General features: G+C 48.8%; 2 protein-coding genes across 2 annotated transcripts in view; one reads left to right on the top strand and one right to left on the bottom strand.

Moving 5' to 3' along the window:
• The first annotated feature begins 21 nt into the window (after nt 1-21).
• On the top strand, nt 22-22,711 carry WDR3 (WD repeat domain 3). The gene is made up of 26 exons (XM_005434372.4): nt 22-280; nt 1,211-1,420; nt 1,882-2,000; nt 3,704-3,782; nt 4,126-4,221; nt 4,679-4,789; nt 5,815-5,916; nt 6,032-6,129; nt 7,037-7,132; nt 7,461-7,691; nt 8,509-8,602; nt 8,961-9,062; nt 11,308-11,393; nt 11,848-11,983; nt 12,688-12,744; nt 13,411-13,511; nt 13,661-13,772; nt 13,885-14,019; nt 15,565-15,615; nt 16,244-16,309; nt 17,146-17,238; nt 17,794-17,841; nt 19,818-19,861; nt 20,373-20,501; nt 21,227-21,320; nt 21,918-22,711. Exons 1-26 carry the CDS (start codon nt 110-112, stop codon nt 22,071-22,073), a joined length of 2,817 nt encoding a protein of 938 aa, XP_005434429.3. The 5' UTR covers nt 22-109; the 3' UTR covers nt 22,074-22,711.
• Nucleotides 22,712-24,805: 2,094 nt separating this feature from the next.
• The window catches only part of SPAG17 (sperm associated antigen 17), a 109,806-nt gene continuing 106,686 nt past the window's right edge, over nt 24,806-27,925 (bottom strand). Inside the window, exon 47 of the mRNA XM_055710570.1 lies at nt 24,806-27,494. Coding sequence (XP_055566545.1) covers nt 27,358-27,494 — 137 coding nt within the window. The 3' untranslated portion in view covers nt 24,806-27,357. The remainder of the gene's footprint in view (nt 27,495-27,925) is intronic.

Below are 27,925 nucleotides of genomic sequence, written 5' to 3'. Positions count from 1 at the left end.
GCGCACTTCCGGTGAGGCTCACTTCCGGCCCTCCCTCGGCTCGTGTGGTGGCGGCGTCGTCGTCTCAGCGCCTTCTGCCCGGCGCGGCCCGGCTCTGCGCCCCGCCGCCATGGGCCTCACCCGGCAGTACCTGCGGTACCGCCCGGCCGCGCTCTTCGGGCTGGTGGCCAGCGCCAGGGGCAGCGTGGCCTGGGTGGCGCTGCGCGGCGAGCGGGGCCGCTGCGTGGCCGTGCCGGCCTGTGAGCACGTCTTCGTGTGGGACCTGCGGAAAGGGGAGAAGGTGGGAGCGGGCCCCGCGGGGGGCTGGGGAGAAGCCTGTGGGCCGCTCCGGGGCGGTCGGAGCAAAGCTGGCCGTTAGTGGCTGCGTGTGAAGGGAAACAGCACCCCCCAGCTCCCCCTCTGCGGGTGGGGTGGCTTGTGCTCTGGCTGCGCCCGGGCTGGATCTCGCTGTTGTTCTCTGAGGTTTGCCTTTGTGCCTCAGTTGGGGAAGAGTAACCGCTCTCGCAGCAGCTGGGAAGTTACTCCCTGTTTAGCTGGCGACCAGGAGCAGCACTGTGCAAAAGTGCTGGGGTGAAACGGGGATGTCATGGGGTTTGTGTCTCGGCTGGGTGTGAAGCTGGGCTTCCCACGTGCAAGTTGTGTTCCGTAGGGGGTTTGTAAGCTGTAACTTTAAAGGCTTTGCCACATGTTGTCTCCTGTCAGATTCTGAAATAATCGCAGGTACTACTGTCCACTGCAAACCAAATTCAGGACTTGCTTTACAGCCCTTAGAGTGTTGACTGTTGGCACGTTGTTTTGGAAATATTTTTGTTGTTCTCAAGTTCTTGGGCAGACTATGGAAAAGCTGCTCCATCCTATACCTGAGAAAGGCCCAGCAGGAGAGGATGAGTCAGGAAGAAGCTTTCAGATTTTACTCTCAAACAACGTTCCTTACTCTTAGGCACTTAAAATCTAGTGGCAGAAATTTGGGCTTTTGATTTTAAGAAAAAATTGTTTATTACTTCCCTTTTAGCTGCTGGCTGCCTTATAAAATGGGGCTAATGACACTGTACTGGGTGTAGGAAGCCGAAAAATGAACTTCTGAAGTGGCAGAAGTGCTCGGTTGGAAGTTCAGTAGAAGAGCAGAGTATATTCTTTCTGCTGTGTAAGTATCCTGCTCTGACATGTCATTTATCAATGTTATACGTGTTTTGTCTCCTAAAAATTGCAGGTCCTTATCCTTAAGGGTCTCAAGCAGGAGGTCAGTTGCCTCCGTACTTCTCCAGATGGGTTGCACTTGGCTGTTGGGTATGAAGATGGATCGATCCGTATCTTCAGCCTCCTAAGTGGAGAAGCGAATATCACTTTCAATGGACACAAGGCGGCAGTTACAGCCCTGCAGTATGACCATCTGGGTGGCCGGCTGGTGTCTGGCTCAAAGGTGAGGGTTGCATGTCTGGAGGACAGCCCTTTCGTAAAGGTGCTCCATGGAGCAGGCTGACCTGCACTGAAATGTTTGGTGTTTTTAAGTGGGTTACGTGGCCTCTGCCTGTAGCTGGAGGATGGCAGTGAGAGGAGTTAGGGCTGCAGGACAGTGATGGAGTTGGGGAGCCCAGGGCTGGGAGAGCAGTGGGGGCTGCAGGGCAGGAGTGGGGTTACTAGTAGAGCTGTTAAAGCTTCAGCTCATGAGGTCAGGAATAGCAAAAGTGACTCAAGCCCAGACAGAGGTGCATTTACTGGTCTGAATGCACCTTTGGGGAGGGGATGTCACTTGCATTAGTCACCCTGACATTCAAATTCACAGTGAGAAAGTGTGCTCTCAAGTAATCTCAGTCTCATGGCAGAGGTAGATGTTTTACAGGGGTAAGTGCCGGTCCCTTGAAGACCCTCTGTCTGTTCCAGGATACAGATGTCATCGTGTGGGATGTCATCAATGAGAGCGGTCTGTACCGTCTGAGCGGACACAAGGATGCTGTCACTCAGGTCCTTTTCTTGAAGGAGAAGAACCTGATGGTCACCAGGTGAGCCAGGCCAAGTGTAGTGGTTGGTCAGGAAAGCAGCTGTGGTGTTACTTGCAATTTAGACGTCCGAGGTGCTGCAGCCATTTGTATCTTTGTTCTTGACTCATGATCTGTCAGACCCACTAGCATCTGAGAATATGATTTTGCCACATCCACATATTTCCTAAGTGCGGTGCCTGAATCCAGATGTGGTAAGCAGAACTGAAATGGCTGTCCTGAAAAACAGTGTTTGGAAAAGCATTTAACTTGCTAGTGATATAATAGCAACTTAAAATTATTGTTACGAGGAATAGTGATAATACATTCATTATGTATGTAACTGTTTCTGCTGTTGATCTTGAAGAATTTAGCAGACTTACCTTCTGTCCGTGTAAGTCACACAGCAATGTGACAGAAAAATTGCTTTCTAGTAAACTGTAATTATAGGAATGAATTAAAAGAGGGTTTTTTGAGTTGGTTCTTAGTTATTTAATATGAGCTGCTAGTTAACTGTATCCATCTAATACTAAACAGTTGGTGGAAGATACTCTTGCTCAAATATCAGTCAATAGTTTTTTATTTATTAATATGTCATCTAATACCTTAATAGAAAAATGCATGCAGTCAGTTCGGTGTACAATTAGAACAAGTTTCCTGTGCTTTTTTTGTTGTTTTGAATAGAGAAAGTAGTATTTTGTTGGTTTGGTAGGTGATGCCTGTTTCTTAATGCGGTTTCAAATCTTTGGAGGTCAGCTTTAGAAATGAGTCTTAATTCTCTCAGTAGCTAACTTGTGATAAAGAATTCCTCTCTATTTTTTTATTATTTTATTAACAGAGTAGAGATGTTAGCCTGTTTTTCTGAAGATGTGAAGTTTTGCTTCCTTACTTTAGATTATTTATTTTTTTTTTTAGCCCAAGCAGCTAACTGCAGCCCTTTGGGTACAGAATTTTTTGTGTTATTTTTCATTAATCCAATTTACAAGTACCTTTGGATCCTATTTAACAAGAGATGGATTAACAATAAATACCACTTGTAATCAGAAGTTTTTTGTCACAAGGGAGCTTCGTAGTGGAACAAGTTTCATATTTTGATTTAGTTGAAACTTACTGAGGAAAACAGGCTCTAACAAGGTATTATTTGTTGTAGGGTGTACTGGAGGAATCTGTATAAATGTTCAAATTACTTTCCTCGGGTGCTCTTGTAGTATTGGGGTAGCATAATAGAGCCAGAAATTTGTTTCCAAGGAGATCTAATCCTACGGGGGCTTTGAAGGAGTGAATCGGCTGTAATTCTCTGTTAGGAGGAGCAGCTCCAAATCACTGGTCAAAATGAAGGAATCTGCTTTTTTCTGTAGCCTGGTCAATGCACAGGCATGGCACAGGTTGAGAATGTGGAGGGGGGTTTAGAGGCAGCTTTAGAATTGATCATCACTTTGTACTTCTTGTTCTCACCCTAAGCCAGTGAGAAAGGACGCTGTGTGGTACTGGGGCTTGCAGCTGGATCCAGAGTAGGTTTTGGTGACTTGCTAGATACCTTTTCGCAGTATCTTTGTGTTGCTATACTCTGGTTTTGCGCAGCTTGTGAAATGCAGTGTTTGAGCAGCTGCTTTGTATGTTGTGGCATGTTTTAGATTTTTTTTTTTTGGTTTGTTTCTACCTCTTCTCTAAGCACGTGAGCTCTGGCAATCTTTCCTCATGTCTTGAGGTTTTCTTCTTTGTTCCAGCGGCAAAGACACATTGGTGAAATGGTGGGATCTGGACACCCAGCACTGCTTCAAAACTCTGGTTGGACACCGTACCGAGGTAAAGAGGATGTGTGGGCAGCTGTTGGGGTGGAGGGACTTTGGATTATGTGTCATGGCTCACTTTGTGCTTTCCCTGCTCTCAGGAGTTGTAAACTGGCACCGTGATACATTTTGCTTGTCATTAGGCTTTAGGGATGAGCGAATAAGAAACTTCCAAACTTCCCAGGAGCTGTCATCTATGTGCAGTGGGTGACAATTCCAATGCAGAGGTCCCTGGAGGAGGTCCTGGTTAGATCCAGTCTCTTCTTGGTTACTGTGTAAATAAATCGATTAAAGATGCTCTGCTGTTACGACAGTTAAAGGAGCCATAAGCCAATTTCTCACTTTGTACCTCTGGACAGGTTTGGGGGATGGCTTTGGTGTCTGAAGAGAAGCGTCTGATCACTGGGAGTGCTGACAGTGAGCTGAGGGTGTGGGATATCACGTACATCCAGGAGGTAAGATATTCCCTCTCTAACCCCTCACAGTCTTGTCCAGCTGCTTGTCTTTGGAGTAAGATGGGAATGAAACCGGTTAAATCTGATTGGCGTTCTGGGAAATAGAGCCAAAGCAATGTCTGCTGTCTGAGGAGTCCAGAAGTTGATTTTGATGTAGATTTTTCTGTGTTGAGTTTTCAAGTGAAGCTGTGAGCACTTCCAGAACAAGATTTCCAGACTGTGCCACATCTTCCTGCCTTCTGGCTTGCAGCTAGAGAAGACAGTCTTGTGGGTGGAGGATAAAGAGGGGAGGACATGGAGCGTGTGGTGCCTACAGGCATGCTGTAGGCCACTCCTTTGTTGCAGTGTGCGCTAATCACTTGTTCCTCCAGGGAAATGAAGTGTAGGAGACAGAAGCCAGAACACTGCAGCTCTTGTGGTTTAAGGTACTCCTTATGTTCGTTTTCTCTGTGAACAGGTAAAAGACCCTGATGAGCCAGAATCCAAGAAAAGCAAAGGGTCTTCACCTGGAGCAGAAGAAAACACTGAAGAGGATGAGCCCCTAGAGCTGGATGAGCAACCTGAGGAAGTAAGCTCAGTTTTCTGTGGGATGGCATATCTAACCCCATTTGCCTGGTGCTGCTTGCAGAGCCAGCAGGAGTTTTAGTTGGTCACGCGTTGCTTCTCTATACTGGATTTATACCCTACGTGTCGATTTAGTCACATTTCGTCCCCCATTAGGGAAAATGTGGTAATTCTTGTCTTACTTCATAACATCTTCCTTGGCAGCAGTTGCTGCCTCATCTACCTGCAAAACACCAGCAGAAGTCTGTGTGCCACAACACATACGTGTGTTATTTTCCACTGAAAGCTTTTTCTTTGCCTTCTGTTTGGGGGGGAACTAGCAAATGTGTAAAGTTCAACAGTGCTAACAGCAATTTCATCAAACAACACAGGAATAAAATAGTTACTAGCTGGCTGGCAGCTGCTGAGTGCAGTGCTGATGCTCAGCTTTGCAGGTCAGTAGCAGAAGCTGAGAGGTCAGAGTTGCACCAGAATGAAATACGGTGTGAGGTGTGATTGCAGAAGGCCATTCCCACTTGTACTGCTGGTGGAGGTGTCACTGAATCTGTCTCTCCAGTGGACCTTTCTGGGGTTCCGCTCAGGTTGCAGACTGCTTGTAGTTATGGTAGACACCTGCCCTTGTTAAATACTTTTCCGGCTTCTTCTCCAGAGGATTTATCTCCTTTATCCACCTGTTTAAAAGTCTCTGTTCTCACGTTCTCACCTCTTTCTGACAGAGGAACTGAGCTGTGCTGCCTTTGTAGCATAAACATTTGGCTCTGTCTCTTAAATGGCTGTGGTTTGTCAATGAAGTTATTCTTCCACTGAGACTGTCAATGATTTTCAGCTAAAATGCAACAAAACATAAGAAGATACGCCTGTAGCTCACAGAAATGCTTGTTTTGTCCCTAAATTATCCTTGCTAGCTGTTTCACCTGTATGTTCATTTCCTCCTCTTCTCTTCTTGACTTCCCTTGCCAGCAGGTTTCTGAGTTTGCTTGAGAAGATCACTTGACCTTTCAGACCAAAGTTCTCCTTTTTTCCCTATAGCGCCTTGTAAAGTGCAGTAAAGTTGGATCCATCATGCGGGAAGGGAGAGATCGAGTAGTTACTCTTGCTACAGACCGAACGGGCAAGATTTTGGCCTGCCATGTAAGTAACGAGGGGCTCTGCTACTGAGCTGCAGAAGAGACTGTTGGAGACCTTGGGTAATTTCTGTAAGGGCCAGCCAGAGCTTTCTGTGCCTTTGACTTTGCTCTGTCTCTAGGGAACAGGTGCTGTTCTGGAGGTGTTCTGTGTTCTTTCTGAAGAGGAAGTCCAAAAGAAATTGGAAAAGAAAATGAAAAAAGCAAAGAAAAAAGCCAAGTAAGCAGTCTTTCGGATGTATTTGGATGCTGTCTGTGTCCAGGGAACCGTTAGAAAAGCCCTTCAGCAGCGTGACACGATGGTTGAACTCCAAGCTACGGGTCATCCTGTCTGTGCTAGGTGTTCTGTTTTGGGGTCACTGTTCCTGCGCGTCCTTGGTGCTTCTCTGAGCAGCGCTCCTCCCTGAGGCTAAGGAAATACCTTTCTTTCTGAGTCTTCCCCCTGCCAAAAAAGCTAATGTGTACACAGTACTTGACATAAAATGGGTTTTTCAGAGCTGCTCAGTTTTACCTCACAGTCGTATTTACACTGCTTTGTACATCAAATAAAGTCCTTGATAAGACATACAGGAATGAGAGTTTCATCTTGAGAAGTCACGGTGGCTCTGATCTCTCATCTCCTCTTTTGCAACAGGCAGAGAGATAGGTGAGAGCTTTCTTAACGTTGACTTTGTGTTAAGTGGCTGTCTGGGTATCCCGGCACTTAACAAGTGCCTCACAACAGCCCTTAGGGAGAGGTCTGGTTCCAGGGTAGAAACTGAAGCAGTGGGCATATAAATCTGGAGATGCATTTTGGCAGTGGCTGAGGACTTTTGGAGAGTGGTAGGGGATGAGCAGAAGCTGATCTCCCTCTCGGACACATCTTTCTGTTTATCCACGTTTCTAACATGCCTTGTTCAAGTGCTTTGGCTCCAGAGGAGGTTGCCTTTTTTAGGACAGTTTGTGTCTTTAGTAGTCTGCATGCCAGCATGAACTTCACTGTCTTAAATGTAGTTAGTACTGCTGGATAAGAGGGCAGTTACTTTCAGCAGGCTCAGTAGTTTCCTTATGCTATTCTCTGTCTGTGTGTTAGTTTGTGTTGGCTGTGCTGGGTTATTTGACTCTCCTCCATTATCTGACATTTCTAGACAGAAGTCTGAAGAGGAGCCAGAAGGCAGTGTGGAGCTGAGCCTGCAGGAGGAGATCCAGCGGGTCACTAACATCAAAGCTTCTTCTAAAATCAAGTGAGTGGAAAGCCTGTTGTAGGGGCTGAGCACTGGTTGTGCAGCTACTTGGGCAGAGCTCGCCACAGCTCCGTGTTGGGGGAGGTGGGGAAAGTTCCCTCCTCGACATCTGTTCGTCTTGGAGCTGTGGAGAGACCTGTCATGATCTCCAGTCCATTCACACGTTTTCCACAAGTGGTCCTCTTCTTGCACACCTCTGTGGCTTAGTGTGCATTTGCCCGTGGTGTGCGCTCTCTATATTCCTTTTTCTCAGTTGTTGATATTTGATCCGTCCTATATTTTGTCTTACCGCCCCTGTGTACAGCTCTGATTTTGTCTAATCAAACAGGTCATTTGACTTGATTCTCTCTCCAAAAGGAGAGGTGAAGATCGCACTGCTGCTCCAGAACAACGTCATTGAGGCATACAACCTGAACCTGTCAGCACCGGTCCCACAGGCTGTCCGTGCATCCAAGATAACCATTGGAGGCCACCGCAGTGATGTCAGGACGCTGGCGTTTAGCTCTGACAACATTGCTGTTCTCTCAGCAGCTGCAGAGTCTGTAAAGATCTGGAACAGGTATGCAGTCCCGTTGTGTCAGTGCCCTCTGCCCTGCGTGTGTGGTCTCCCAGGGCTCAGGGATGCTGTGTTCGGGGAGGCAGTGATAAAGGAAGAGGTGACAAAGGAGAAACATAAAATGGTGAACAAAGTAAAGGGAGCGAATGGAAAATTATTTGACTTCTTTCCTTACTAGAGAAACTGGGAAGCTATAGAGCTAAAACTGCGTAATTAACTCATGGAGTTCGATGCTGTAAAGCAGCACTGAGGCCAGGTTTAGTGACAGGTATGGAAAGACGAGTCTCTAAACACAAAGGTCACTTGTAGCAGTCTGGTATAGACTGTATTTTGTTGGGTTGTTTTTTCCTTTTTCATAAGAGGTACTGGCTGTTACCCTACACTAGCTACTACGTGTTCCCTAATGAACAAGTGGGTTTCTTTGGTTTCTTATCTGAAGGATCTAGTATTAGGCTGAGCAGGCTGCTGTTCTGATCTGGTGGTGTCCCAGTGTTTCCTGAGTGGTGCCAGTTTCAAGCCGTCTTTCCTTTGAGCATGTTGTCTTATGGTCGTTCCTCTCCTGAATGTTTGAGAACAGGAGCTCTGTCCTTGCTCATAAGAGCAATAAGTCATGATGGTGGATGAGGTAATGGCATGTTTTGATGGAAAATGTTCTTTGCAGTACTGTTGGATAGCATTTGGGACATAGGATGATGGTGGTGTATCTTCTGGCCCCAGATGAAAAGACGGTTGTGGGCAGAGGGCATTCTGGAGCGTGTCTCACTTAGTGGACCAGATTTTACATGTGGTAAGAGGTTTTGGGCTCTACCTTTGTCCACAGATCAACCTTGCAGTGCATCCGGACAATGGACTGTGAGTATGCGCTCTGCTCACTCTTTGTCCCAGGGGATCGGCAGGTCATCGTTGGCACCAAGGTAAGTAGCGTCCTTCTGCACTCCAGGCTGCCCAGGTCTGGAAATATGTTGTGAAAATGTCCCTAAGGCAGCCTTTCAGAAAATGCAGTGCATCTCCTGATCTGGAGCATTCTGTTCTAGGTAGAAAGAACCTCTCTGACAGTCAGGTTCCCAGACTGTGTGGCTCTTGTGGCTTGAGCTGGACAGCTGCGGAGACTTTGGGCAGTCCTTGATGGAGATTAGGGCCATCTGTGTGTAACAGCTGTCTAATGAAGCTGGCTGTTTGGGAGGTGGGTGGCAGGGGTGCTTTCCTGCTGGGAGCTACCATGTGTCGTGAAGGTGGACTGATTTGTCCTGTGTGATGTACCTTTCTTCCCAGACAGGGAAGCTACAGCTGTATGACCTGGCTACTGGGAGTCTGCTGGAGACACTTGATGCTCATGACGGGGCGGTGTGGTCCATTGCTCTTTCACCAGACCAGGTAACTCAACCAGGTAACTTCTCTGTATCATCTGTTGCGTGTCTTTTCATGTAGCTCCTTCCTATAGAGCTGTATTTGCACTCCTGGTGGGAGCATGGGAACCCCTCCGCTTGGGAGCTGGAGGATGCAGCCGGTAGCATCTAAGAACTTTAACTGTGGATATATGCCCAGCTTGGTGAAATAGCTCTCTAGTTGTGTGGCACATGACAGTGAGTCCTGGGCTGAGCAGCGCCATCCTCATCATCTCATCTGGCTTCTGCATGATTGAGAATACTCAGACTTCCCTGGTGGAACCAGTGTGCAGCAATACATACCTTACAGCTGTGTTCCAGCTGTGGAGAGTTCAGCCCCTTGTAACCTGCTGCAGTGGCTGATCATCCTCCTTGGTAAATTTGCTGCTTGTCAGCTGGCTGGATTAAAAATCTTGTTAACATAGTGAAGTTTTTCCTTTGTGTTGCACTGTTGAGTGACCGCATCACCCTCCTTATCTATCTGATGGTTATTAGGCTGAACTCCTGTCCCTGCAGGATGTATTTTCCGGGCTCTTAATTGTTCTTGTGGTACTTCTTGAGTTACTGTTGTCATTTTTTTTTTGCTGGTGGCCCCAGGGTCTGGGTGCGCTGTGTGATCAGAATTAAACCAGTGCCAAACACACCAGTGCCTTTTGAATCCATCCAAGGATTTAATTAACTCTTTTGGTGACAGCACTGCAATATGTATTCAGATAATAATCCACTGTGTCCCTCAAAGCCCATTTTGGGATGCTGCTGTGCAGAAGGCGTATATGTGGGGCTTAGGTCCTCGCTTCCTAACATGTAAATAAAAATTTTGGTTCTGTTTGGGCACTCTTTCAGATAGATAGAATAGCTCTGACGTTATGTAGCTATATCTAGTTAGTTATTTGTCTAGTAATCCATAAAATCTGTAAGTGGCACAGTGTCAAGTTACTAGGGATTTCTGATTTAAAATTAAGCTTTGAAACCTCTTAGCTGGTCTTTAGTCCATGGACTATATGCTCTATTGAAGGATATTATCCTAGGGTTGTAATGAAGATACAACTCGGGACCGAGAGGCATGCCTTGCATGAGCAACACTGTTACTGTTATCAATTTATCCTTAAGCTTTAATCTTAAGGAAAAGGATAATCCTGTCAAATTAATTTTCTTCTGTTGTCTGTGCTCACAGTTAACCAGGCCTGTCTGTTTACTCTGTCTGAATTACGGTGTTACATTAATTTCTTCCTGGATCTCCCTCAGTATTTCCAAAGTTTCTGAGAATGGACATTGACAGTTTACAGATTACCTCATGCTGCTCTGTAAAGTCGTGGATCTGGGGGATCTGAACCATTAATTTGTACATGTCTGACATGGGCAGCTGCTTTTTGACAGCCTTGTGAGTCAAGTCTTGTAATGTGATTATGGTCTGTAGTTTTTCCCCCGAACACAACAGATGAGAAGTGCTGACTGAACCCATGTTTACTGAGCCAGTGCTGTTTAATAGTTCTCGTATTTCTCTCTGTAAATGGTTCAGTGCTACTGAAAAGGTACTTTTTTTTTATGTTCCTATTTTGCATGCACACACTTGCTCTATGTGGCCTAACCACCCTGGCTGTAGAAATCTGTTTGTCTTTTACTCCCGGTTCAGTTTTTCTCCATTACCACAGTTTAGGTTCATGTAATTCTGTCAATTTCCACTTCTGTCTGTTGTGTATGCCTTTCTTACTTTTCTTACATAGTCATGTTGTGCTGGAAGCTGGGGTGTTTTTTAGTGGAATCAAAACCATAGCAAGTAATAACCTGCCTGGGATTCGTTCACATATGGGACAGGTTTTACTCTTGTTCTTAATGTAAAAGGGATACTGTTGAACTGTTCTTTCTTTAGAAGGCTGTGCTTGTGGGGTTGTGGTAAGGTGTGTGTGATCCAGGAACAGTGAGCGTGTCAACGTACCCACAAAACACAAGGACATCGTTATCTACAGCTGAGATGACTACTTTCAGTCCCAGAATTTCAGTCCATGTCTTGATTTACCTTTGGAGTCTTTGTCTTTAGACCTCCCTGCGAGAAATTACAAAATTGTTGTTGTTGCTCTGACCAGCACAAGTGCTCCTGGTGGTGTCCACTTGAATCATGAATACTGTAGGAATGGGGGACATTTCAACAACCCCCTTGACAGTTCCTTGCTGTAGAATTTGTTTGGGTTATAGCTGAACTGGTTTCGCAATAATTTCTTTGTTTTCCCCTGCAGCGTGGCTTTGTGACAGGAGGTGCTGATAAATGTGTCAAGTTCTGGGAGTTTGACCTTGTGAAGGATGAGAGCAGCGTTCAGAAAAGGTGAGAAAAGAAACCTTCCTACAGACTACGTTCAGCTGCAGTACCCATTGCTGTTGATGGGGGCTTTGGCCTTTGCTGTGCACTGTAAGAAGTGTCCGTGACGTGTATGGGGAACACATGGAGAAGAGTGTGAGCTCGGTGCTGGTTTGTGAAGGTCTGAGCTTAGGTGGGGAAGGGCACTGGCTGCATTCTGATCCCTTCCTTGTGTCTGAGTTTAGCTTCTAATCACAGGATGGGCCTCAATTATTAAGCAGTAAATGTAGCAGTGAAGTTTATCAGCCTGCAGTGCTGTGATTATTTCCAGTCCTGTCTTGTTTATGTGGTAAAGAGGAATGAGATGCTGTGTATTAGAATGAACTTGCTTTCCTGGGTGCAACGTGGGAGTTGTATTTGTATCTCTTCCCAACTTGTTTGTTTGGGATAACAGTTGGTTTTTTCCTCTTCTTGTTTTCAGGCTTTCCATGAAACATGTACGCGTTTTGCAGCTGGATGAAGATGTTCTCTGTGTGCGGTACAGTCCCAACCAGAAACTGCTGGCTGTCTCCTTACTGGATTGCACTGTGAAGATTTTCTATGTTGACACACTCAAGGTGCCATGACCAAATGGGCTCTGAGACTGTGCAGGGAGTGACATAATTGTAGCCTGAAAGATCAGGAATACGTAGGAAGAGTGTCTGTTTATTGTGGGACACTAGTAAGAATCAAAGAGAGACCTGCCTCCCACTGCAGGTGCCTGTTTGATAGCAAATCTGACAGAACCGTGGCTGCCCCACACTGGGGAAAATATCTTCTTTTCATCTGGAAAGTGTTGTGAACCTGCAGTTGGCGAGGTTCACTCTAAACCCTGTGGGCATGGTGGTACCCCAGAGCTGCAGGGCAAGGGTGGGGATGGCTGTAGCACACATGGCATTAAATAGGGGATAGCAGAGGCAAAGCCTGAGGGAGGAGAATCTTCCTTGTGAGCAGTGTGGTGGTGTTGTGAGTTGTGTATTAGCATGTGAACGATAGGGAGTGACACAAGACAGAACAGCGCTGACAGGTAGGCAAAGAGAGAGAGAAGCTCCGTAGGCAGTGGTGATCAGCACCGGAGTTAGCTCAGCTTGCTTGGGTACTTCCACCCTTCTCTCAGATCTGCCATCATGGCCCTGCTGCTAACAGGGTTCAGGGCAAGGATGAAAGTGGGGCAGTGCTAGAAAGACAGGGCTTCTGAGGTAGAGCAGAACTGGTCTGGAGCTTGAGGTTTTCATACGCTCTACCCAGCATGTCTGACTGAGATACCTTTCTTCTGCTTCAGTTTTTCCTCTCTCTGTATGGACACAAGCTGCCAGTGCTGTGTATGGACATCTCCTATGTAAGTATCGTTAGGGCTGTGCGTTAGGTGGGACTGTGGTGATACGGATGACTGAGAACCTCTGCTGGCAGAAAGGCCTCTGGGATAATGCTTTCTTGTCACCTCCTTGCTCCCAAGTTAGCAGTTTCCTGATGGGACACAGCAAGCTCCTCCTTATCCCGCAGTCATACGCTCACTGGGAGGGATCGCAGAGTAGGAGTCACGACAGATCTGACCGGGGCATTTTCTGAGTGACTGAAAATCAAAATGCTGTGGTGGTTCCCCACACCCGTCTTAGGAGGTACAGCCAGCTTTCTGCTAAAGTTGCTGTGTGAGAGGAGCCTGGACTTTGTTAGTGGGAGCAGAGAGCAGGTGCTGAGGGGGAGCAGGCTCTTCGTGCCTGTTTGTTCTTGGGCTGTGTCTTGCTCTGGGGTGTCTTTGGAATGAGGCTTACTGGAAGCCAAAAACGCCAAGATAAAGCTACGGTCTTAAATGCCTGTGGAGGTTCAGAAAAGAGCCAGGCTGCTGTCAGCGGGCCACGCTGGTGAGGGGAGGTGGAGGGATCAGGAGCGCATGTTTCAGGAGCCAGGTATCTGTACTCGGCACTGCTTTGTCACTGGTTCAGCAGCAATTCATGGGGCCACCAGCCAGCTACCCACACCCTCCTCTCTCTTTGTTGCCCTGTAGGATGGGACTCTAATCGCAACTGGTTCTGCTGACAGGAACGTGAAGATTTGGGGCTTAGATTTTGGGGACTGTCACCGCTCTCTCTTTGCCCATGATGACAGGTCAGTCAAATCCTTCAGCATCTCTGGGCTGTGGGCTATCTTATCTACAAGGGGTTATAATCCAGCAATAATCCTTTTGTCCGGCATATACCGGGGGGAGGTCTGCAGTGTTCCCCACGTGGGTGAATTTGAGCCTTTTTCCCTTCCAGTGTGATGGATCTGCAGTTCGTGGCAAAATCCCATCTCTTCTTCACAGCTGGGAAGGACAGCAAGATTAAGCAGTGGGATGCAGATAAATTTGAGCACATCCAGACGCTGGAGGTAGGAAGTTTTGGAGACTTGAAAGGAAGTGTTATCCCTCCATGAGCAGCACTTCCCTTGGTGTAGGAGCTGGGTGGTGTTCATGTCTTAACCTCTACTGTCTGCCATGCAGGGCCATCACCAGGAGGTGTGGTGTTTGGCACTCAGCCCCAATGGAGACTACGTGGTGTCAGCATCCCATGACAAGTCCCTGCGCCTCTGGGAAAGGACGAGGGAGCCACTTGTTTTGGAAGAGGAGAGGGAGATGGTGAGAGTTGCATCCTTCCTGCCAAAGACAACTTTCAGACCTGTTTTCTCCCCAGCAGGCAGATTCCTTATTTTTCACTGTGGAAGACTCTTGGAAGGCTTCCTCACTGCTAACTGCAGCCTGGTGTTGCGGTGCCCAGGGCTGACTGGGGTCTCGTACACGCTGGGACTGTTGCCCTGAGCTGTCTGGAGGCAGCACCACACTGTTGCAGGTGCTTGCCTGTCTGTACTGCATTGCAGATGCCTGGCTAACTTCCTCTCTGCTTTGCTTCTCTTTTGCTTCCCCAGCTTTCCCCTCCGTAGCTGTGGTTTCCACGGGTCTCTCAGCTACAGTCTTTGACCTTCTCTTATTCTCTTGTGTTCCTTTCCACTCAAGTGTGCTTTGGTGGCAGTTCAGCAGGTGGCTGTTGTGGAATGATGGGGAGCACGGCTCCTGTTAAATGCAGTTTGCCTTGGTTTTCCCCTTCTCCAGCTGCGAGAGGTCTGTTCTGTTTCAGTAGCAGGGCCCAGAGCTCAGGGGTGCTGGAAGAAGCCCTTCCGCTCCATTCGAGCATGTGTTGTGAGGAATCAGAGACTCATAGAAGGACTTGAACAGGACAGAAGCTCTGAGGGTCTCTAGTGCAGCCCCTTGCTCACTGCAGGATAACCTTAAAGCTGTATGAGACTGCTCAGAGACTTGCCTTGACACATAAACATCTCCACGGGAGGAGATTTTCCAGGCTGAGTACCTATTCCAGTGCTGAGCAGCTGTTGGGGTTGGCAGATGCATTTGTTTTGCATATCCAATTGGAAATTATTTTGTTACTTTTGTCATTTCACTGTATCCCTCAGAGGAGTCTGTCTTCCCTTCCTAAAGCAGTTCTCAAACCACAGTGGGAGAAGGATGTAGAAACGTGCTGAAGCAGGAGTGGATGGGAAACTTGCAATAAATGTTTTTTGGTTTTGTGGTTGTTTTTTTTTTCCTGTCCCAGCCTGTTTGTGAGAGCTGAGGTGACCCATAGGCAGCATCTCGATGCCCAGTAAATAGCTGGTGTGCTAGGAGCGATGGGGTAAAGGAGAGACCTAGGCAACTCCTTTTCCAGGTGCCAGAAAAGTGTGTTTTGGGTCAAGTTTGAGTAACAAGGTGGGCATGAGTACACTAGTAGTGAATATTACACTGATGGGGCCCTATTCATGCAAGAGAGACCAGACAGGAGTCTTTCTTGCAGGCTAGGGCAACCCTGGGACTTTTCTAGGCTTGTTTCTTCTGTGCTGTGTGCCAGGTGCCAAGGTCTGGTGCTAAACTGCTTTTGACTGTCTCAGCTCGGTGGGCTGTCTAAGGGCTGTTCCTGCATCCAGAGCAGAGACTCAATTTCTTTCCAGAGTTCTCCATGGGGCTGGGACAAGTGGACGTTTTGCACCGGCATTGTTGAGCTCTGCTGATTTGGCCTGGTTTTGCAATGGGCTGCATGAAGCTGCAGGTTCCCTTGCTCAATCAGTGTGGAAAGGACTTGTACCCTTGCTGCCGGCTCACCTGTGTTATGTGTTGTGTTCTCATCCACTGTAGCAACGCGAAGCTGAATATGAAGAGAGCGTGGCGAAGGAAGAGCAGCCTGTGGTGAGTCGCACGCACCATCCGAATGTGTGCAGGCCGATGGTACGGTCTGCAGGAGGCATAGGGGGGGTGGCAGGGCCTGATACTTCTCTTGCTTGGAGGAGGTGCAGGGAGGAAGGTGCTGAAGCTGTGGTTGCTCCATGATGCAGTTGGTTGGTGCTTCCTACAGATGTCCAGGGAGTGTGCGAGCTGGCCAGAGCTACGGACTCTCCCGTTTTGCTGTACTGTCGTCCTTCCTAGCTCCCCGGCTCAGGTCCACGCCAGCTCTGTACCAAGGCTGGGCTGTCTTCTGAGAGCTGCCTCCAGGTCATGGGTGCAGGACTGGTGGGGAGGCCTGATCCCTCTTGCTGGGATGCTTGGCTTGTGTTGCTGATCGTTTTGACACTGATCAGATTAGTCGGCTTCTGTTGGCGCAGCAAGAATGTGTTCACCTGCCTCCCAGAGCTCGGCGCTACCCCTGCCTCTGCTCTTGAGGGAGAGCTGTGCACTGGGAAATCCTGGACTGCCCCAGAGAAATGCCCGGTTTAGGGAACGGGGCTGGTGTTTTTCTTGGTATGGACTGGTAGGATGCAGGGGGTGCCTACATGTGTCACTTGCAGAAGGAGGGAGCTGCAAACTCTATATTTTGTAGGTGGCTGGAGAGACGCGAGGAGAGACGGGGCTGGCAGGAAAGAAGACGATTGAAACCATCAAAGCGGTAAGATCGCGGGGGTCTGCCAGCAATGCTTCGTGCCTTGCTAGTCTCTCGACAGGGGCTGTCACAGGGTCGCAGCATCAGTTTGAAGAGGAGTAACCTGTGCTGTCACCTAAGGACAGGTTGCCTCTGCCTGCCAGAGCAGGCTGTCCTGCTCTGTGGCCAGCAGGGAGGGCTCTGGCTCTGGAGAATCACGCACCAGGTATTACCTTCTCCCAAGATCTCTCCAGAGAGCAAGGTGTGCCGTTCCTGGAGCTGCAGCTTTCTCTGCCTGTCACGTGTGGAACAGACTTCCACACCGGGCTGCTCTTGCCCTTTGGGGTTTGCAGCCCAAAGGAGCACGAGGCCGCTGGGATGTTCTGTAGGCATCAGGCCTCTCCCTGCAGGGCTGCCCAGCCCCGTGGGCATCTGTGGCCGGTGGAAATGTATTGCAGTGCCTGAGGTGTGGGCAGTTTCATGGTTGCAGATTTTAGCAGTGTGGTGCTCTTGTAAATACAGAGGAAATCCTTAATCTGAATAGTCACAAGGGTCCGAGCCTGGCTTGTGCTTCAAAGAGGTACTGCTTGCTGGGGTGGAGTTCAATGTCAAGGCAACACTTAAAGCTGCTGCTGAGGGCACCTGGGGCAGTGGGGGGAATGTGGATGGTGTTTGACATCGTCAGGACATGATTGGTGTGCTCAGGGTAGCGGTGCAGCCTGGAGTAGAGGCTGTCTTTCTGAGCAAGATGCTCAGAAATGTGACGTGACGCTCCATGTCAGCCCTTCTGCATCCACCTCTTTCTGTGGCGTGGCTTGAGCTTTGCTGTGGCTTGTCTGGTGTCACTGATGTGCTGTTCGCAGGCCGAGCGGATCATGGAAGCTATCGAGCTGTATAGAGAGGAGACAGCAAAACTACAGGAACACAAGGCCATATGTAAAGCTGCAGGAAAAGAGGTAAAAGACTGAGGAATGTACCACTCCCAAGGTGTGCTGCGTGTATCCAGCTCGGGTGGAGAGGCTCAGCATGCAGATAAGATCAGGACAGCTGGAAATAGGAGACATTTGCTGGAACCTTTTGGAGAACAAAACAGCACTTTGCCCCGGGGCATGGTTGGTGGTGTGCTCGACAACCTTTATGCTTAAAGTCGGGGTAGGATGTAAGTTTTGTCACTGGGAGGACATGCTACTGCAAATTCATCCCAGAGCCTGTTCTTTGCCTTCATCTCTGCACTCCCTGCTAAATAAGGGGCTGTGATATAACTGGGAAAAGCAGCAATTAAGAAGTGGATGAAAATTCATGTGTTTGAGTTAGTTATACACACCTGGGAATGAGATTGTCTGGTGGCTGCAAATGGGGCCTTCAGTGATGTCCTGGGGAGGGCGGAGGTGTGGGAATTGCAGGGAGACACTTGATGAAAGCTCTCTTCCACTGTGGGTTTAAGTTTTCTCTGCGAAATACGTGTTTGTATGCACGCACCTGCCTCATGCTAATCCATTCTGTGTCTTCAGGTCCCCTGTCCTGTCAATCCCATCCTCCGTGCCTATGGGAATATTACAGTAAGTGAAAGCCCAGGCCACAGCTGTGGGCCATTCCCTGCTGGAGCGGGGCGGGGTGATTTGCTGGCTCAGCCAAAACACTGGGTTGCTGTGGGGAGGGAGGACTGCTTGGTTCAAACTGGCGTAAAAACTCAGCACTTTCGTGCAAAGTGAACAACTTTTGGGTTTTTTGTGGGTTTGAGGTTTGGTGTTTGGGTTGGGTTTTTTTTGTATCTTGCACATGTGTTACAAAAGTTTAACCCCATGGGGGTAAACGTAACCCTGATGGTAGCCATGACCTTACCATGTATGTTGTCATGAGCCAGCAGTTTACAGCGTTCTCCAAGATACGGGAAAACTAGTTCAAACCTTTCCTGGCCTAAGGGCACGCCCTCCTGCTGCCGTAAGGGTGCAGTTGCCATGCTATAGCATGTTCCGGAGGAGCTGGGCCGTCTTACACAAGGCACCCGAGCATCCACTGGAATGCGTGATCGGGAGCCCACGGCAGCGTGCCCCCACCACGTGACGTCAGCGAGCACTCGGCCAGATCTGTTTTCTCCCTCCCTCTGTGAGTACAGGCGTGTCGAATTGCGAGCTGAACAGATGGAACAGGAGTGAATGAAATCCTGTGGCTCTGTAGCTAGCAGCTTTGGAGGAAGGTGATGTTTGATTGAATCTCACGATAAAGAGAAGGGAATTTCAACCTGTTTCCAGAGTCTTGGAAGGGTGTGCTTGTCCAGGTGCTAGGCTGCGGGGTGGAAACGTGACACAACACCCTGTTACGTGGGGAACTGACCATGATGAGCATTCAGGATGTCAGACCACGGATGAACATACTTCATGCACTGACAGTTGTTTATCTTATTGCTTGGGAAGAGACTCTGCTTGTGGAACACTTGTCCTAATGTACCTACTGTGTTGTCTTGACTCAAAAAGCAGGAGCTGGACAACGTACATGAGGGCTCCCTGACCCTAAATCACTGCCTGTGCCGCTGTAACCGAAGCAGGGCAGCTCTGAGCAAGGCAGAGCCGTGTTGGAGCTGCCCAGGTTTGCTTCTGCGGCACTGGTACAGCAGTTATTGATTCTGGTTTTATTCCTAAAGAACTGACTTTGAGAAAATTCAGTATGGTAGTTGAATCTCCAGGTGTTTCAGGTTAGAGCTGGTGCCTTTACCTGCTCATGTCATACTAGTACATAACAGTGTTCACTAAACTCTCGGAATTTTTCTCTATACAAAATATGCACAAATGGATGTATAGATTGCATTGATAAATAAAAATCCACTACTCTGAATAGATTAGTTTTGTTTTTCCTGGTTTATTCCAATGTATGCTCCTAGTCTGCATTTTTACTTACGCTTAGGAAGATACTTGTTTTTTCATTCTTCACTTTTCTGAAAGTAAGTGCCAGATGAGAAAGCCTTTTGTCTTCCTTCTAAACCTGTAAACACCTTACAAGAGCTTTTCTGTCCCTGCCTCCATGATTATAGGAATATTTAATTGTAAGTTGAACAAACTGAAGAGAAGTGAATGACATCCTATGACTTAGTAGTTAGGCACTTCTCTTTGGCTATGCCCAGCTCTGCTCTGCATCTGCCAAACACTTTCAGCAGATAAACAGGAGCAGCAGGAATTAAAAGTCTTTGGGAGGTGAGTTTATGTGTAAGGTTTTATATGTATCATTTGTCTGTTTCACCAAGCTTTTTATCCAGTTTGTACAAGGTTCATTGAACTGAGTATGAGATGGTTGAATATAGAGTTTTCACAATATTCTTCACCAGTTTAGATTATCCTGAGAAGGCTGGGTTTATGTTTTGTGGAGGGACAACTTCTCAGGCTGGCAGCTGACTGAGGGTGAAAGGGTTTCCTCTTTGTTATGTTCAGCCTGATCTGTCCATCTCAGAAGACGTGACTGTGTGGTTTTAACTGGGTGAAATGGACCTTAAGATACATGTTTGTTTGGAACGTCTCATGCTGGTGTCTTTCCTCTGTTACAGCCTTCTGCGTACGTGTTAGAAGTTTTCAAGAAAGTCAAGTCGAGGTGAGTCCCAAGAGCCTTATTGCTGCAAGGTTTGTGACCGGTTTGTGACCGAGGGTTGGGTTTCTGGGCCCGGGGCTGGCTGGCGTCCTGGAACAGTCTCTTGTGCTGGGTTTGGGCAGTGCTAGAGAGTCTGGAGTCACTGTTCCTGGCAGCCTCTTTTGGAACATGCGTGGAATCGGGGAATGGGAATTGTTCTTTCCGTGGGGATTGTGTTGGATGAAGCTTGTGCGTGTGGGTTGGCTGCTTGGAGATGCACGTGTGCGTGAAGAGCAGCTTGTGGGGACGCCGAGGAGGGAAGGCGGTGTGCCTGCTCCCTCTGCCAGATGTCTGCTGGCCTGGGCTGCAGTCTGCGCAGGTGACTGTGCTTTGTGAGCAGTCACAGAGTTTCAGTAGCGCTGAATGCTTAGCACAGCTTTTGCACCAGAACTGACCTGTACGGAAGCGTTTCCTGCTCCTCTGTAGCAGTGCAGTGGCCGAGACTAACGCTTCTGTCCCTTCGCTTTCGCCTCAGTGAGCTGGAAGAGTCTCTCCTGGTGCTGCCCTTCTCTTACGTCCCTGACCTGCTCCGACTCTTCAATGAATACATTCACCTGGGTTCAGAAGTTGAACTCCTGTGCCGAGCTCTCCTCTTCCTGCTCAAGTGAGTCTTTAATCTGCCCAGACAGATCTGCTGGTCTTAATTCAGCTGCTCCTGCTGTCCAGAACCTGGAGCTGAGGAAGCCCTGGCAGGGCTCTGGCCAGCAGTGGGCCTGCCGGTTCCTCTGGGCCCCTCGGGCTGGTGCATGTCACAGAGCTGCTCTGTGCCAGTGACACGGGACAGCACAGAGCTGGGAATACACCCCGTTCCTGCAGCTGCAAGGGTGACATTGCTTGCTGTGAACGCGCGTGGTGTATGAGTGTGGGGAAGATTTGGGTTTTCTCATATGTCTCCGAGTCTGAAGCTCTTGGGAAGTGTCCTCGAGAATAAAGATGTGGTCTCTGCAGGAGGTAAGGAATCGCTGCAGCCCCCAGCAAACGGTGGGTGGGAATGGGTTGATGGCTGCAGTGTTGATGTGCCCAGGTGGGGTTGCTGGTCCTGGTCCCCTGAGTCTCTGGTACGAGAGGTGCTGCATCAAAGCTGAAATGGCACTGTTGGCTGGCACAGACACTGCAGGGCCCGTGCCCTCAGAGAGACCTTCCCTCTTAAAGGGAAGCATCAGAAAACAGCTTTTGCAGATAATCTGCTCATGCCTGTTGCATAAGGCTGGCCTGGGGAGGCCTGATTTAAGAAAAATCCTGTCTAGAACAGAGAGAGGCTCTGGAGAGAGGCTTTCTGATGTTCCTGAACACAGTGCTGCAATGCATCACCGCCCGCTTTGTCCCCAGGGTACATTTTGGGCAGATCACAAGCAACCAAATGCTGGTGACAGTGATCGAAAACCTGAAGAAAACCACCATCTCCAGAGTCAGCGAGGCCCGGGTGAGTGCTGCACCCTTCCCTTTTCCAGGGGCTGGAATAGCAGGGTGGGCCAGTGTCTGGGAGCGTGTGGTGGTATCTGTGGTGTCCAGTGGGACGGTTGGGTGGGGTCAGAGCCCTTTCGCCTCCCTCCTGCACAAGCGCGCCGCTTTCTCCTCGTGTTCTTGCTGATGTGAGACTACCTAGTGACGAGCCTGCGCTCGTGCTCCCTCCCTCATTTACTTCTGGCTTTCTTTAATGTATGTATTTGGGCTTTGGCTTGCTAGTTTCTAAATATGTAGGAGGTAAACTACTTCTGTTGGGCTTTTTTGTGGCTCCTGGTCTCTCGGGTAACGCAGACTGTGCACCTTCCCAGAGGCAACCTCAGGTACCTGCCAGCGACTTGTCTCTCAGAAAACAGAGCGGATTAGAGCTGCTCTGAACAGAGTGCAGGACGGACTGTTCTACTCAGATGAAGTTCATGTTTAAATAATTTTGCTTTATTTAAATGTGTGCATTGTCTTGCTTTCATAGTTTCTTAGAAGGGCGGCCGGTGCAGGCCCCTCTACCCCCTGACAAGCCTGGGATGTGCCCCACAGTGTGGTGCTGGTCTCGTTACAGGATGTGCTGGGATTCAACATGGCTGGGCTCCAGCACCTGAAGAGGGAGATTGAGGCCAAGGACGAGGTGACCTTTTTTGCTGATGCCACTGACCGCTTTGAGGAGAAGAAGAGGAAGAGGAAGAAGAAAGAGAAGATGGTTCTTGCGATGCTCTAGCAGTTGCTGCCCAAGACCCAGAGCACCTGGATGGGGTCACATAACCTCAGTGGTGGCTGTGGAAGTGTTCTTGTGGCTGAACATCCGTGATGCCGTCTGGTGACCGGGACCAAGGCTGTCCCCTCCCCGTGTGGTATAACCCAGCATATAACCCCAGCTCAGAATGGTTGTCTCTGAGATGAACTCTCTGTAGTCTGCTGCAGATGTGTGCATTTGAACTATTTCTGAGGTGGCCATCAAAGGTCCATGCTTTGCCTCCAGCAGAACGCCCGTTAGAAATGGAGTCAGTTTGCCCTGCTGAAGAGATCAACTCATTCTGGCAGTGCTGACTCAGTGGAGTGGGTCCAGCATGTGAAGTGCTGGTGAGAGAGACCGTGCCCTGTCCGGGGAAGGCAGCTGGCAAGATTTTACGCTGTTTTGACACTTGCTGGTGCTTTCTGGCAGCGCTTAGAGCCTCTGGGCAAAGCTGTGTGACTTCTGCCAGCGTGAGAACTTGGTCTACAGCCACTCGCTTTTTAGTGGGACGGGGAAAAACGTGGCTGTGCTCTGTTCAAGGCATATTTATATGTGCCTTATAAGACAACTTTGTTCATGGAGTTTTGTCCTGATATTTCTCTAGTAAAGCCTCAGCTGCCTCACCCTGTGTGTCAGTTCTCAAAGGGTTCTCTTCCAGAGAATAAAATCTGTGAGAGCAGATGAAAGGGCTGCCACCCAGGGTTGTGCTGTTCCCTAGAGCTGGCAGATGGAGCACGAGCAGTGTGGGTCGTTTGCATTGTACTTGCTTCAGTTTTTAGAAATTGCACTGAATTGTTGCAGCGTTGTACTTGTATCACATACAATGATTTATTTTCACAGTGGGGGCAGAGGGACAAAGTGAGCAAGTCTGTGCTGCTGTCGGTAAGTTACTGGTCTGTAGTACCTGCTGGTTTTACTAGTAATCACAGGTTTGGTGGATGTGGTGGGGGCTGCTTCTGGGAACTTAGCTGACTGTTGGACTTTAACGTCTGACTCGGGTACTCGAAGCTGGACTTCCTCCTAACTTGAGCTTCTGTCGGATGGTGGATTGTCTTGGTAACCTCACTGGACATCCCGTATCCGTGTCAGATGCTCCTGAAATGGGCCAGCTCGCTGGGAAACGAAGGTGGTGTTACAAATCGGGGGGTGGCTGATGCCACAGTGCACCCTCAGCGACCGTGACTGAGGGGAGAGGTACCCAGACCGGGTACCCAAAGGGGAGGGCTGGCTGTAGGCCTCCACGTGATGTGCTCTGTTCGCCTTAATGCCGGGGAGATAAATGTTACGGAACTTACATAATGAGCTGCTGTTTGATGATCCTGTGGGAGGCCTGGGAGAAGAAACACTGCACAAGCGCACATGAACTCGGGGACTGATGACAAGGATGTAGATGGTGCTATAAAATAGTCACTTGGCATGCAGAGTCATCTTACGATGAGGGGTGTCTTCTTTGATCTAAGTTGGAAGAGGTGGAAGTTCTTCACCTTTGTCTCTGCTGTCACTGGGATTTGGGAAGAATCCTTGGAAAAAAAAGGTCTTTGAGGTGGCTGGAAAGTGGTTGTCCTCTTTCCATAGGCGCTGACACAGGTTTCCCTCTGGTTCTCTGACTTGTGTCGCTTGTGACCAGCCTGTATGGGCAGCAGTGACTTGCCTCAGTGCCCAGAATGCGCCCGCGGGGGGGCTGCGGGGGACTGGAAAGCAGCAGGGCAGAAATCAGCAGAGTCAGTAGGAAAATCATTGGGGTTGGAGAATCCCGAGTCAAGCCTGACAACTGCTGCTTGTGGTGGCTTCTCATCTGTGGCTTGGGCTTAAACAATGTCCACAGCTGGGTGCCTGCCTCAGCACCTTCCTGAGCTGGCTTGCAGCCTTGGCTAACGGGTTAAACCCGACTCAGGGAGCTGATGGACACGCAGTCGTGTCTGGAGGGAGCACTGGTGCAGTACTTGCTGCCGAGGGAGCTCAGTATGTGCTTTAAATGGGCGAGATCTGTCCTGTGCCAACAATCCCCTGATAGCCCGGAATTCTGGTATCTTTGGGCACTTCACCTTGCCCTTGCTTAGGTAAATTTCCCTGGATTTACAAACCTGAGCAGGAAAGTACTTGCAAATACAGGGCCAAAAAGTGTATTTTAAAATACGTCTCTCGACTGTGGATGGGAGAGTCCAGAACTGGCATTCGTATTTCCCAGTGCTGACAGCTGTTAATCTCCAGTCATGGGATTCTCAGCCGTTGTAAAGTACTGAGAGAGCAAGTCGTCCGCATGGGTCAGGGAAAATTCCCCATCTCTCAGGATGTCACATGCTGGAAAAAGGGTGAAGTACAGGAAAGCACCTCATTGGAAATGAATTCATAAAAAGGAAGCAGAACTGCACTTGAACACACGAATATGGTGTCTCACAAAGAGAGATTCTTCTAGTCACTGCTGCGAAAGCAGGGAGAAGGGGGAAAGGCCATCTGGAAGTGGCTCAGCCTTCCGCTGTGCAGAGCTGTGCAGGTGAGCGCTTGAAGGGTGTGTGTGACAGCGGAGGAGAGGATACAAGCAGAATCCCTCTCCGTCAGGTGTAACTGTGTGTATGTGTAATCCCCATCTGGTGTCTGCAGCTAATTGCAGGTGGGTGAACGCACAGGAAGGGACGCCTGTAATTGTGAAAGCAAACCAGAAACTCGGGATTAGAAGGCCAGAGCAGATCTTCAGCTCTTGGAGTATCACAGTTGACTTCAGTGAAACCTACCACATGCTCAGTCCTTGGAAAAGCTCTCAGCTGACTCGGCGCAGGTTATAGGTTTATTTTGTTTTTACAAGGGGTTAGGTTTCTATCAGGAGCCATTCGGCACTCTTCTGGTGCAGAGTATCGAATATGGGGTTTGAAATGCTGTAATCTTTCTGCTGTTTGCGTTTCAGACAGTCACGTCAGAAGGCTGTGCAACTTTTGGACCACCTTTTCCATTAATAGGGAACAGATGTTTTTATTCACATTGATCTGATTAAATACATGAAAAAGTCTACATCGGGATGTTTCCATAATGTTGGACTAAAATTCAGGTATTTCAATATTGCTGATCTTCATGTCATTCTTCTAGGGCTCTGACTCGTAGTGAAAGAGGAGAGGAAATTCACATGCAAGGAAAGAAAAATCCCAGCTCTACCCTTGGACAGCCCTTGGAGCAAACCCAGTGTTATGGCCAGGTTCTTCGCAAGTGTTACGCACAGGCTGCAATTACTACGGGCTGGCTGTAGTAGAACTGGCCTCTGCTCTTGCTGGTGGAAAGGAACGACAGGAGTAAAGGGTTCTCACGTGGGCTTCACCTAGATTAAGAGTTTGCTTTTATTTCACAAACGGAGTAGCATAAAAATCCTGACCACAGGGTCAGGATGGGCGTATGCTTAGGAGCAGTGAAGGCTGTCATGGCCTTCAAGGCTGCGTGCTTCCCGCGCAGTGTTTAATTCTGAGTGTATTAAGAGAATCTTTGTGAAATGTTTTAAATATAGACAAGAAATAACTGAAAAAACATAAATGAGATAGGACTAAGTTTGGTCAGGTGAGGCTTCCATCAGTCATTTTTGCTTGATGGTCTCTACTAGGAGCTGTGGCAAATTTGTGACCTAGTAAGTTTCGTCTCAGTGGAGGGAATCATTGGCTTTGGTGATAACCACCTGGGAAGGGTGATAGGAACTTGGATAGAAATTGGTCACAGTGCCTCTGCAAAGACTTAACTATTTCTATTCTGGATGGCTGAACAAGACTATTTAACCAAATACAGGGTTTAACCTAGGAGTGTCGGTGCGTCAAGTTTTTGTGAGACTAAACCAACCAGTCCAGAGTTCCTTGCTGTGTGTTGAGATGGATGTGGGTTTGAGTCTGTGAGATTTTGTGAGGAGGGATGTTCGAAGGGACCCTTGGTACAGCTGCTTGGGTAGCATGGGGTGGCTGGAGCCCGGGCAGCCATCATGAGCTGGGTGAGCCACGGGGGAGGAGGGGACCGTGTAGGTAATTCCTCTCCACCTGGGGCTTCTAATGGGAAATGATGTTGATCAGAATTCCTGTTGAGACTGGTGGGATGGGCAGGGGGAGATGTCTTACTGAACCGTGACCTGACAGGGTGAGTACTTCCATTTCAACACCAATGGAGAGACGTTTGTCTGAATTGCTGTCACTGATGAGCTCCAGGTTGTAGGTCCCTAAGCTGGAAGGCATTAAATTTGCTGTTCTCCTAGACTATAATTACGTGTTACTCGGTGGGTAAAATTCCACACTGGAAGAGGTAAGAAGATATTTAAATGGAGTGGGGGAAGCTATATTTGATGTACTCTGGGCAGCCCTAGAGCAGCTGTAGCGGTCGGAGGTGCCTGTCTCTGCTATGTTTCTTTTCAGAACTGACTGATGTGGTCGCTTTTCTTTTTCTCCAGAGGAGAGGAAATGAGGTACAGCTGGGATTTCTTCACTGGCTTGTTAGATAACATGGCAGACTTGCAGATGTTGAAGTTGAAAGGAAAAGATGACATCAGTGTTCACATGAGAGGCAGATGGGGACTCGAGGGGGGAAGCAGCACCCATAGGGCTCCTGTTTGTGACCTGTCACCGCTGACTGTATTGTGGGGCGCCGGAGTGGGCATGGGCGAGATGAAACACCTGCCTAATGTTACAACATGTCGGCTGGTAATTTGAGGAGAAATTCCCAGTAAAGCTTTCGTGTTGGCAGGGAATGTTACCCATTCTCCCTATAGCCTGATCCTCTGAGGTTACAGAAACGTGCTGCACGAACTGCCGTGTGCGGAGGGTTGTGTGTGCTTGAACGTGCCCTGTGAGGTTCCCCGTCTGTCAGACTCCTGTCCCTTATTACACTTACTGTTGAGATCAAAGGGTCAGCGGTAAGACACGGTTTTAGAAAGTGAAGAGTGTTAAAGAGAGGCTGATTTATTAGGGCTTAACTGCAATAAATCCAGCCTCCCGCTGCCAGGAGGCTCAATGGCTTGTTTAATGTGGAGACATTTCAGCGAAGGGCTTGGGATGGGACTGGGGAGGCTCTGCCGTGCGTGCTGCCAGGAGCTGAGCTGCTGTAGTGATCTCAGTCCTGCAGTGATCCTTCGGTTCATGTCAGCCAGCGCTTCCCCTTTCCCAGCTCAGGTCGTCATGTCTGCGCGATACGTGCGTGACAGCTTTACTGTCAGTTGTGTGAGGGTTGTTGATGACATGGATCACAAGCCGAGAGGAGGTAAAGCAACTGTACTTTAATTTAGGGCTGGTATCGCTGCATCCAGTTCTTACATTTACCCAGAAAGCTTTCGGGGTACTGTAATCCAGGACCGTGGTTTATGGCTTGTAGGAACGGCCCGGACTGTTGCTGCCATCCCGCCGTGGGGGTATCCTTGTGGGCGGCACTCGTAGATGCTGCCAGTTAACACAGGTGGGACAGCATGTTAAGGATCCATTTCTGTAACTGAACGTGCAGAGGCTGTGAAACAACTTGAGCTCTAAGATCAAAGGCCAGGTAAACCACGGCGGGGGGCACGTGTTCTGGAGGCTGCTCTGTGGCTGGGAGCAGAGCACGAGCCGGCTTTGCTGCTGTGCCATCAGCCCTGCCTCGCTCAGCTCCACAATAACGGGCACAAAAGACTTCTTTGGGTCACTCCAAAGTAGTTCGGTGAGTTTTAATGTCGCTTCCAAAGCACATCAAGCCTCAGTGGAGCTGCTCTTAGCTAGTGCTCTGGCTGGCCTCAAGGACCCTGAAGTTCTCCTGTGTTTGGTAAGGGGGGCCCTTGCCAGGAGTGGTGTTTCTGGCCTGTTTGGATGCACCGTGCCTTGCTATTTCTCTGAGAAGTTTCCAGAAGACCTCTT

The sequence above is a fragment of the Falco cherrug genome, chromosome 5 (assembly GCF_023634085.1).
Source record: "Falco cherrug isolate bFalChe1 chromosome 5, bFalChe1.pri, whole genome shotgun sequence".
Taxonomy (NCBI): Eukaryota; Metazoa; Chordata; class Aves; order Falconiformes; family Falconidae; genus Falco; species Falco cherrug.
Note: the sequence above shows the minus strand (reverse complement) of the source record. Positions and strands in the feature narration are given on the sequence as shown.

Bases quoted from the DNA above. Each gene is read 5' to 3' on its own strand.
- WDR3 (XM_005434372.4), top strand. From the start codon at position 110: ATGGGCCTCACCCGGCAGTACCTGCGGTACCGCCCGGCCGCGCTCTTC. The intron at 4,790-5,814 runs GTAAGCTCAGTT...TTTTCCCTATAG, and splicing joins TGGATGAGCAACCTGAGGAA to CGCCTTGTAAAGTGCAGTAA. The intron at 7,133-7,460 runs GTGAGTGGAAAG...CTAATCAAACAG, and splicing joins AAAGCTTCTTCTAAAATCAA to GTCATTTGACTTGATTCTCT.